Source organism: Natator depressus, chromosome 7 (assembly GCF_965152275.1).
Source record: "Natator depressus isolate rNatDep1 chromosome 7, rNatDep2.hap1, whole genome shotgun sequence".
NCBI classification, from domain to species: domain Eukaryota; kingdom Metazoa; phylum Chordata; order Testudines; family Cheloniidae; genus Natator; species Natator depressus.
Genome location: NC_134240.1, coordinates 21,223,238 through 21,235,252, shown reverse-complemented (window position 1 = coordinate 21,235,252; position 12,015 = coordinate 21,223,238). Strand labels below are relative to the sequence as shown.

Genomic DNA, 12,015 nt, shown 5'->3' with positions numbered 1-12,015 from the left:
GATTATAACTTAGGCTATGACCACATTAGCACTTTTGTCAGCAAACCTTTTGTCGGTCAGGGTGTAAAAAAGCACCCCCTTGACTGACATAAGTTTCACTGACAAAAACTCCAGTGTGGACAGCTCTGTGTCAGTGGGAGACGCTCTCCTGGCGACATAGCTATCGCCGCTTGTTAGGGGTGGTTTAATTATGCCAGCAGGAGAGCTCTCTCCCGCCAGCAAAGAACAGCTACATGGGAGACTTTCCAGTGGCGTAGGTGCAGTGGTTCAGTTGTGCTGCTGTAAGGTCCCTAGTGTAGACGTAGCCTTAACTGAAGGCAGGTGAAGCAGGAAAGAAGAAAGATTCAGCTACAGAAAAACGAGTGGAAAAGTACATTTTTATTTTAATAGGGCTTTGCTTACCTATTGGAATTGTTTAAACTTAAGGCTTTGCCTACACTGCACTTTCATCTTTAAAACTTTTGTCACTCAGGGCGTAAAAAACCATCTCCCTGAACAACAAAAATGTTAATGACACAAACCACCGGTGTGGACAGTGCTTTGTTGGCAGGAGCTGTGCTCCCGGTGAGGAAGCTACCGTCCCTCGTTGGAGGTGGTTGTACTTTGTCACCAGGAGAGCTCTCTCCCAGTTAAAAAGAGCAGCCACACAGTGCACCTTTCAACTATGCAGCTGGCACAACCACGCTGTTGTAAGGTTTGCAGAGCAGACATAGCCTTAGTGTGGTGCTTAGAAAGCTCATATGATAAATAGGGCTGCAGTTTCTGCAGTTGCCACATTGTCCTCCAAGTAATTCCCCCTGCCAAGCAACACCTTACTGTCTGATTGGTGTACGCAACTGTGAGAGTGCAGTTTTATTACCTTTATTACTTGTATTGCTGTAGTGCCTAGAGGCCCTGATGAGGGCACTGTACAGAGAGAGCTTATAATCAAGGATTGTGTCAAGATGCCATAGGCAAATAAACAGCAAACCAGAGTTGGAGCAGTATGGGGAACAAGGGAACAGAAAAGAGAGGTGCATTTGCATAACCAGCCTGACCAGGTGCAAATACTTGTGTGAGCATTTTAAAATATAGATTATTTCAATGAATGTCTTGCAAAACCTGAAGCTGGCTTGAGGCAAGCTAAAAAATTGGCTTATTTGCTTTTGCCTCCCCATTTACCCCATTCTTATCGCCCTCAAAATTTGGTGTTTTCATTACTAGTGACTGTACTCCATTTTCATCATTTGAAGGGACAAAACGGGCAGCATTACCAGATAGTCTATGGATTTCAATTAATAAATGTCTTCATACATTTTGTTTCCTATATAATTTTAATTAATAAAGTGATTTTTCAGCTACTTTTCACTTTGTTTCACATTTGGAGCTGACTAAATAGCAGACCATAATAATCTGAGGCCAGGCAAACCCTGGAGATAGAGACAGACAAATCCATTATCTACTTTAAATCTCCAGTGAGCAAAACGTGGAAGAGACCACACTTAAGGCAGAAACTGTAGGCCTGACTTCTTATCACAATATAGAATGGAGCTGTTGTTTGTGCTTTCTTTCCCCACCACATTAAGCCCTCACTCCCCTTTCAACTCTGAGGCCTATTGTTGTGGCATCTTAACTCTGGCCAGGAAAGCATTGCTTCCAACAATGTGCTCAGCGAGTTGCAAAATTTCAGTTAAAATATCAGCCAAGTGATTTATAGGTTTATCCGCCCTTAATGCCCAATGATCAGTTTGGATTAATACTTGGGAAATATTTATCCCTGCCAGTTGGGTGAGTTGAACAACTGGCATGCAGGCATTTTGAAGCATACAGGAGACCAGGTTTCTGATTTTGTGATGAAGTGGGGGGGTTTTAAGGAATGGACCCTCTCAACTGAAAACAAATTTGCTGGTCTCCTACCAGATAATTATAACAGTCTGACATTTCTATTGGGATCTTTGGGTAGGAAAGATGCAAAGAGTTTATAAGCTTAAAAATACATAGACGTCATTTCATCCACCATCTGAGGTGAAGAGCAGAACCATATAACCACAAAAACAACATTGTGTGGCAGTTTAGGTCAGGAAATGAAGAAGGATAATATATTCAGCTGAAACCCTGAAGGGAATTTAGGTCATTAGAACCTTAGCCACAATGTGGGTAGGACACCAAGGTTAACAATCCTATTCTTGAGAACAGTGCAATGTGATCTTTAATAACAGCGAATAGTCAGCACCAAAAGAAGCCTATGATGCTTAGTTTATTGTTGGTATGTTGTAATTACAATGTATATATAGTCTGGAGGTTTTTACCTATAAACATTGGGTGCATTATAAAAGGAGACGAATTAAACTTTTTTTAAAAAAAAACAGTGACCAAGATAATTTCCCTGCTAGCCTGAACCAGTTTAAGGAATTCGTCACAGTTTTAATTGATGATTGAGGATACCCAGGTAGCTGTCCTAAATACTTGTTAAGTAGGCTGCCCTTGACTAATACTCAAATGAAAGACAGACAGCAGGGGTCAAGTAAGAATGACTAGAAAGTGATAAGGCCATGGTGGCTTAACTAATTTTGGCAGAGTATTGTCCCTTGCTCACCTAGAAGTGAGAGTTTAATGTACATACTGGACAGTGGAGTGGAAAGTTAAGGATAAAATGAGGGGAAGAGTAAAAACAGCCATAGGAGGTAAGAAAAGAAAAAAACAAGTGCTGATGCATTTGCCTCAAGACCAACGTGCTAGTGTATATCTGAAAGTTGGTAGAACATGGTCCTTATTGTCTCTGATTGTTTTATGCTTGAGACCCTTAGATGAAATGAGAACAAAATATTATGAAAGTGTGATTCTGATCTGGAAAGGGATTTTATAAATAATTGGGTACATGTTTAGTGTCTCTCATGGTATGTCTGTGCTGCAGTCGGAGGTGTGAGTGCAGCACATGTAGACATACATGAACTAGTTTTCAGGTACCAATAGCAGTGAGGTTATGACAGCATGGACTTCAGTGCTAGCTAGCCGCTCAAGTGATTACCCAGGTATAGCCTGTGACCCAGGGTGCCTGGGGCAGCGCTCACTAAAAATGCCAAGCTCAGGGCAGTCTGAAAAGGAAGAGCAGATACTCCCCAAGATACTGGTGGGTAACACTGAAGTTAAACCTCCCAATCAGTCACAAACTGCACTTCTGATCCGGTTATCAAGAAGCAAAAAAAGAAATCACACAGCCCCCTTTATTGCATTCCAGTCTCTGGCTCCCAATCAGCACCTAGGTCCAGTACAGTGAGAAGTTATGTTAAACTCTGCTCACACATACAAAATGTTCTTCTGACCCCAAAGGGTCAGCCACATCACCAGGTCAGTATAAGTTTGGATCTTACCCATAATACCACGCTGCCAGCCTATCCTTTAGTGTCTAAAACTAAAGGTTTATTATCAAGGAAAAGAAAGAACAAGAAGAGAAATGTTAAATGGTAACACGGTCACATACATACAAAAACTTCAAAGTCCATATATCAGGTTCCTAGCTGTATTGATGATTTACTGGCTTTTAAGTCCCTCTGGAATACATCCACAGCTTGGATGGGTCATTCAGTCCTTTATTCAGAGCTTCAGTTTGTAGCAAAGTTCCTCCAGAGGTAAGAAGCAGGACTGAAGACAAAATGGAGAAGATGCAGCTGCCTTGTATAGTCTTTTGCCATGCGGCCTGTGCTTCCTTTGTTTCCAAAACAAGCTGCTCAGCACATGGCTTGGAAGCCTTTTCTGTCCATGGGCATGTCCCATGCATGCCTTGCTGAGTCTGTATCCTCTGCCTTCTCTCAATGGGTCAGTTGTATAGCTGATGGTCCCTTTTGGGCCATCAAGCAGGCTAGGCAGAGCTGACGCCAAACTGTTTGGGGGGGGTCACCCAGAAGCATGGCACAAGTTTTGTAATACAGACATAGAGACATATCTATAACTCAGTATACAAATGTGATACAAACACATAAATGAGATTATCATATTTGGCAAACTAACATTTTTGCAGATATCTTACATGGCATATCTGGCACAATTCATTGCAATTTTACAATATTAGTATTCATAATAACCTCAAGTGTCCCCCAGAATTCATACAGCGTCACATAGCCTACACAGAAGCCCAGGCTGCCATAGCTTCACTGCTATTGGTACCTGAGCTAACTATATTAAAGTTAGCTCAGGTATGCCTAAACATGCTGCAGTCATACACCATGATTGCAGAGTAGATGTGCCCTCGGTGACTCTATTAAATCTGCTTAGTTTCCAAATAGAAAGTTAGGCCTGCAAGCGCGACCTTTGGTCTGAAAGTCTAGCTCAGTTCCTTATGGCTTGTACTCATTGCTGGTAATAAAGATTGTACAGGCAGAATTTAGCCTTATACTTGAAACCCAGTTAATAATTCTATTGATGGTGCATGAGATATTATAGAATCCAGCTCATGGCTGTGTTGGCTCTCCACTGCTGATTTGAGTAAAAGGTATTACTCACTTCAGTGACAAAAATAAGGTTTTACGTATGACATGGAATACAAACAAGGAACAGATCTTCTTTCAGAACTGCACTTAAAATGTATAGTACAAACCTCTGCCTTTAAATCATCTGTGTAGCTGAAAGCATTCAAGTACTTTTCTTCTAACTAACAATGGTGGGACAGTGCTCCATGTGGGCAACAGATGAATTAGAGTTGTTCTCCCTCCCTGCATTTCCAGCATTAGTGGAGAGCTTTTATAATAATCCCTTTGCTTCTGGAGGTTATGAAATCCAGAGCCAATAAAGGAGTCCCATCATAGATTTATGTGAATAAAAGACATGGTAATTTTGGAATTCATAGCACTGTATGTTTGGTAAGAATTGGCACATTATCCTGATTTAATAGATGAGGAGGGATAGAGACACGGACATTAATCATTGTTCCTTCATCACAGGCATTAATTTGCTTACACATGAGATTCTAGCACACCTGACCAAACCTGACTCTTCTGCTCCTTTCTCTAACTTTGCGATTAGGTGAGTGGGAGATGGCTTGTTGTTTTGCAGCTTTCCCCACAGCTCAGTGACTAGGTGTTGCGTACTACTGATGATAGAGATAGAGGGTGTCCTGTTGTGCAATCATCGGTCTCTTTGCATTTCAAAAGCTGCATTTCCATAATATTTAAAACCAAGAAGTACATACACAGAATAGGTGTGATACTTCTGGGCATTGTGATATTTTCCCTTCAGTAGTATTCAGTACAAGATCTTTTTCTTATTTATTGTTTGCATTACAGTAGCAGCTAGAGGCCCCAGTGAAGCTTAGCACCCCATTGTGCTAGGTTCTGTACATATGTAGTTTGCCAGTCCATGCCCTGAAGAGTTTACAATTCAAATAGAGAAAACGGACAAAGGATGGGAGCGGGAAAGAAAGTTTAATATTGCCATTTTATAGATTGGAAACTGAGGCACAAAGAAATTAACTTGGCTGAATCACTCAGGAAGGCTTCGGTTTCTAAAATGATTCCAAGAGAATGAAAACTCCTATAGGAGAGTTTGGGTTTTATTTTTGGATCAACGGGATTGCACACAAAACAGTGCAGATCTAGCCTTGCGTCCTGTTACTTAGCAGGTCGATGACTTTGTGCATCAATATTTAATTTGTCTCATTTTTTCTTTTCTGTGCTGGAATGAGTGTTCAAGGCATAGGGTATGGATTCCATGTCGGCCAGGCATGGCAAGAGGGCCCTCACTTCCCTGAGAGTGGAGCTCAGAACAACACATCAGACCAAATAGGGTTTGTAGAGTTTTACCCAACCTTTTGTTTTTTTCTGTGCTTTTTCATTTACTTCCTTGGTGTGCTGTTTTAAAACTGTGAGAATGCTGTGACCTGCAGCTCTCCTTATTCTGTTCATATCCCCGACACACAAACAGCTCTGCTTAGTCCTCTGTCTGTCCATTTCAGTTGTGACCTGTAGTACTGCCACTCCATTCCTGAACCTATCTTAGGGTGATCAGACAGCAAGTGTGAAAAATCAGGACGGGGGTGGGGTGTAATAGGAGCCTATATAAGAAAAAGACCCAAAAATCGGGACATCTGGTCACCCTAACCTATCTTGAGTGATTGTGCTGGGAGAAAACATCCACCATAGGCTGAGATCATCAAGCTTATTTCTTTTGTGATTTACACCAGGGTTTAACCTGTATCTCCAGAAATGAAAACAGTGCATTAACCCACAGCCTCATCTTACACCTAGTTCTCCTCTGGGTTTAGTCTAAATTTCCCCTGAAATGGCCATTACAAAATACAATTTAAAATTTCAGGTGTTATGTGGGGATGGATAGTTTCATGTTGTTTACTGTCATTTCTAATCTACCAGTAGGCTAGTAGTCATGTTGTGAAGCTTTGAAGATGCACAAATGTGTAAAGTGTTTGGGGTGGGAGGAGATGCAGGTTCCCCAAAGCTCTGTAATGGAGAGGTGAGGAACTATGTATTCATGTGTGTTTGTACAGCACCTACCATTAGTGAGGATTCTGATCCTGATTAGGGTATCTGAGCACTACTGTAATGTACATATTAAATACTAGGGCTCTCAAGTGATTAACAAAATTAATCGCGATTAATCGCACTATTAAAAAATAATGGCATACCATTTATTTAAGATTTTTTGGATGTTTTCTACATTTTCAAATATTTTTATTTCAATTACAACACAGAATACAAAGTGCACAGTGCTCACTTTATATTTATTTTTGATTACAAATATTTGCACTGTAAAAAACAAAAGAAATAATATTTTTCAGTTCACCTAATGCAAGTTCTATAACGCAATCTCTTTATCATGAAAGTGCAACTTACAAATGTAGAATTACGTACAAAAAAAACCCCTTCATTCAAAAATAAAACAATGTAAAACTTTAGAGCCTATAAGTTCCATCAGTCCTACTTCTTGTTCAGCCAATCGCTCAGGCAAGCAAGTTTGTTTACATTTGCAGAAGATAATGCTGCCTGCTTCTTGTTTGCAATGTCACCTGAAAGTGAGAACAGGCACTTGCATGGCATTGTTGTAGCCGGCATCTCAAGATATTTACATGTCAGATGTGCTAAAGATTCATATGTCCCTGGATGCTTCAACCACCATTCCAGAGGACATGCGTCCATGCTGATGACAGGTTCTGCTTGATAAGAATCCAAAGCAGTGTGGACTGACGCATGTTCATTTTCATCATCTAAGTCAGATGCCACCAGCAGAAGGCTGATTTTCTTTTTTGGTGGTTTGGGTTCTGAAGTTTCCTCATCAGAGTGTTGCTCTTTTAAGACTTCTGAAAGCAAACTCCACACCTCATCCCTCTCAGATTTTGGAAGGCACTTCAGATTCTTAAGTCTTGAGTCCAGTGCTGTAGCTATCTTTAGAAATTTCACATTGGAACCGTCTTTGCATTTTGTCAAATTTGCAGTGAAAGTGTTCTTAAAATGAACATATGCTGGGTCATCATTCAAGACTGCTATAACATGAAATAAATGGCAGAATGTGGGTAAAACAGAGCAGGAGACATACAATTCTCCCCCAAGGAGTTCAGTCACAAATTTAATTAGCGCATTTTTTTTAATGAGCGTGAGTTAGCTATGATTAATCAACAGCCCTATTAAATACTAATACTCAGAGATTGTTCTGGTGCAGCAATAGCAAAAATTTGCTTCCTGGACTCTGAAAACATCACCTTAATAATCTTTCCATTTGCCGATTACTTGAGAATCCAGGGATGGTTCTGGGATGGCTGACAAACTCAGGTGTAGTGCTTTGAAAATACAAAGAGTGATGTATGAGTTAGGTATTCTCATCATCCATGTTGTACTAGCCGAATCACATGATTTCCCAAACCATTAACAGTGATAAATGTTGACAATTGTAGTATACAAACACCAAGGAGGAAGAGGAATTATTTAGGGTGACATAAGGGAGGGGTCACTAGGAGTAATAAAAGGAAATTAAAGAGGAGAAACTTCCTTGTAGCAGGACCTTTTAAATTTTGAGATATTTGGGCAGAATACTAGAGAATGTACCACAGGGGTGTAGACAGCTTTTATTATGGGGTGGAGGGGAAAGGGAAGAAGATGTAGCTCCTGTTCCAGACTAAGTGTTTCCTTTATTAATGCAGTCTCTACATTTCTGGGGGGTAAAGCCTCCAATTGTGTACACCCACATATAAGGAACAATCCTGCGTTGACAGGAGGTGGATTAGATTAACTCTAGTACCAGTTGAGGAAAGAATTTAAGATCCCATTATGCATTGGAGCCACAGTCTCTAACTTCTGTGGACCAGATCCTCAGATCTTCCTCAGTAGAACTGGTGGGAAAATGGGAAGTACCAATTTTTTCATTGAAATTTCAACCTTTGTGGTATTTTCTGACCAGATGTATTACTAACACAAAACTTCCTTTGGCTCCAATGAAAGTTTTACCTCCATACAAACTGAGAGAGGATTTCAATATTTATGACTAGGTCTGCTCTGGATCTCAGCCCAACTCAGCACACAAGGCATGTTCAAAGATTTACAGGAAATAAGTACATTACCCTGGTTTTCTCTCACTCTCTCTCATCTTCTTTATTGCTTATTTACAATTCCAGAATATTGTGTGTTGTAGTGATCAGGCTTTTCAGTCGTTTCATTGGAATAAAGATATGTTACTGCTGCAATTAACTCATAAGCGCGTTCATACTCCAGATGTATTATCCCATTAAAATTTTCACACCGGGGTATTTTTTATTTCAGAACTGATCCTGCATGTAGGGCAGCAGTGTGGACTATTGAAGAAATACACCAGCACTTAAACAGAAAACACCCCTTAGCCTCGTGAGTTTCCTTACTTTGCTGATGGGCTTCTGTTGCTTTAGCAGCAGAAAAGGTTTTTTTCTGATTCATTCTTTATTTTCTGAACTAGTTGTATATTGATGAATTTTTAAAAATGAGGTAGCATCACTCATTTACAAAGGTAGATAATACATGCTTCCTGCCCCATACAGCATACAGTGGGCTGTAGCCCACAAAAGCTTATGCTCTAATAAATTTGTTATTCTCTAAGGTGCCGCAAGTACTCCTGTTCTTTTTGCAGATACAGACTAACACGGCTGCTACTCTGAAACCAGTCAAAATAAAATGACACACAGTTCAGAAGAAAATTAATAAGGTGACAAGAGGTGTTGTCTGGTGGATAAGAACAAGATAAAAATGGAGTAGTCTGTAAGAAAGTACGAAAACAAGAATGGGAAAAAGAGAGCAGCTGAGGAATAAAGTGAAAAGATTGGGATGAGCGTAGGGAGTGGGATGGAGCTAGGGAAAGTGAGAGCAGTAATAAAGGAGGGAGCAAGATGATAAGGTAAGGCCAAGGAATTTGAATTTGTAGTGGTAAGAGATGGGAAGTCAGTGGAAGAATTGAGGGAGGATGATGAAGGGGTCACAATGGCAGGAGAGGAAGGTTGGTTTGACAGTGACATTTTGGACAGATTGGAGCCAGTGAGAGACAGTGAAACCCAGAGAAGAAAGTTACAACAGTTAAGGCAGGAAATGATCAGGGCACTGACAAAGGTATTAGCCATGGGTCAGTAAGGAAACTGCACATCTTGGGATTATTAAAGAGGAAGAAGAGACCGAATTTAACTTCAGCTGGCTTTGTTCATGTTAGTAGTTACATTAAAGGTTGCCTTGCATGGGCGTCACCTAAACTAATGGTGGATATGTGCCATTAAGTAGTATTGACTATTATTATTGCTACTTTCTTTTCCTCAGTAAGCACACTGCTACTTTAGTTAGAAATACTCTCAAGAGTCAGGTTGCTAATGCTGAATTTTTAAATCATTATTTTCAAAGGCTTTTTGCAATATGAGATATCCATTATCACTAGAACTGGTTGAAAAATTTTCAGTGGAACAGTTTTCCATCTGAAAATGGAGTTTCGTTGAAATGGAAACTTTTTGTGGGAATGTTGATTTGTGGCCACATTTTTGATGGAAAAGTGTTAAAATGAATTGTTTTGACTTAACATATTTACCATATTTAAATGAATTGTTTCAAATTTATTATTTTATTTCATTTATATGTATATTTATATATTTAATAATTGATAATATATATTATATGTAATGTTTAATATTATTTTATACTTTATCAGAATGAAATCTTTCAGTGTTTCCAAATACATTTTGGGGGGGGGGAATTTCAACTTTTTGTTCCAATTTGGAAAGCAAACAAATTTCAAAAGGTTAGAATTTCCCATAGGACAGAAATTCCACTTTCTGACCAGCTTTCATTGTAACACTGAAAGTTATAAAATATAATGTTGTCTGTCTTGAGTACATCCCAAATCTAGAATGATAGTGAATCTAATAAATGGATCAGTGTCGTATCAAGATTTCGGAATGACTTGAGCCAAATGTTCTGTAAATTATTTGTTTGCCGGTACTAGGCAATGGCATTTTATTGTACATTGTACTTTCCCCATATATCTAGATACAGCATCTGACATAAAGCACAAATGAGCCTCTTCAAGTATGGCGTCAGTTTAAAAAAACCTGTGATCGCAGATTTCAGCTGTTATTGTCTGAATTAGGCACCAGTGATAGAAAGTAAGCGTTTGTACAAGATGTTCACAGGTGGTCAGAGCCACACTAATTGTTTATATTCATCACAGTGTTAGGAATTTTCATTTTTAATAGCCTTCAATTTAGCATCAGATCACACCAACCCTAGATTTGTTTTTAACACAGAGACATGTAATCCATGCAATTCAGCAGCAAGAATCTCTTTTCATAATTAAATGTATGTCCAGTATCTATGTGAACTGGGAAGGAAATGGGACTTTGACACAGGCCAATATAAAAGAGTTTGTGTGTTTAGAACTGAAAGTTAACTTAATTATATGGGCTGTAGAATAGGAAAAAATAATGGTACTATCCCCCCACGCTGGTCTGTTGGCTGGTTAGAACTTTCATCTCTCCTTCAAAGGATAGAAGAGCATTTCTAAAGAGGATACATACTACTATGATATATGCCACAGAAATAACCTGAAATTGATTACTTTAAATAGGGGGCTTCTGCTTTGTATACATACACTCCTGCGACACTGAACTGAGAGCACCACTGAGCTATGGAATAGCTAAAATACTTTTTCAGCCTTGCCATAGCTAATATTGCCATATACTGTACCTTCAGCTTAATGCCCACTTAGCAATGTCTGTCTAAGGTGTGGCTGAGTTTAACTACTAGCTAACTTTTATTAAATTGTTTTCCTGTGTTTTAATAATATGCTAATGAAATTTTTTAAAATATGTGAACTTAAAAAATAAAATTAGCCTTTTATAAGATGGCCTGAAATGAATGTAGCAGGGATTGTTAAATTTGGGCTAATTTTTGTCAGCCCACCTCAGAGGGTAATGGATTCTGATTGCAGAGGAGGTTGGTCAGGAGTGAATTAGCAGTTTCTGCAGCAAGTCAAGAGCAAAGGGAATTGAGACTCCTCGTACTGAATATTGCCACGAGGAAGCTGACAATGTCCATTGTGGACCTAGGAATGCCAAATGACCTAAAGGGTGCTCCTCCTTGTTACATCATGTATAAACAGCAAATTAGATGCCCAGAATGCAGTAGCTGAGCATGCAGTCTCTAGAGCCTGTGTATATGTAAAGATTTCTAAAAATATTGCATGTCTCTATATTTTAAAAAAAAATAGGGTTGGTGTGATTTGCTGCTAAGTTAAATGTCATTAAATAATTCATTAGTTGCCCTCTGATGTGTGGGTCTGACAACCTGCGAACATTTTTTACAAACTCTCTTTGTGCTAATACAATGTTTTCCTAGTTATGTACAGAAGAATGAATATTTTCAACATACTCGAAAGGAGAGTGTAAGAGATCCAGTGAGATGCGAATGTCTCTGCAGCCTGTCCTCCCCAATATGCTACTGGATAGATGAAGGGCTGGTGTATGCAGATACCCAGGAATTTCTGGTTCTTGGTATGCAGGTAAAAAGCACAAGTATTTCTGATTAATCAGAG

General features: G+C 39.4%; 1 protein-coding gene across 1 annotated transcript in view; it reads left to right on the top strand.

Moving 5' to 3' along the window:
- The window catches only part of LOC141991297 (uncharacterized), a 40,686-nt gene that overhangs the window by 19,698 nt on the left and 8,973 nt on the right, over window positions 1-12,015 (top strand). The window contains exons 7-8 of the mRNA XM_074959607.1: window positions 8,739-8,819; window positions 11,820-11,982. Coding sequence (XP_074815708.1) covers window positions 8,739-8,819; window positions 11,820-11,982 — 244 coding nt within the window. The remainder of the gene's footprint in view (window positions 1-8,738; window positions 8,820-11,819; window positions 11,983-12,015) is intronic.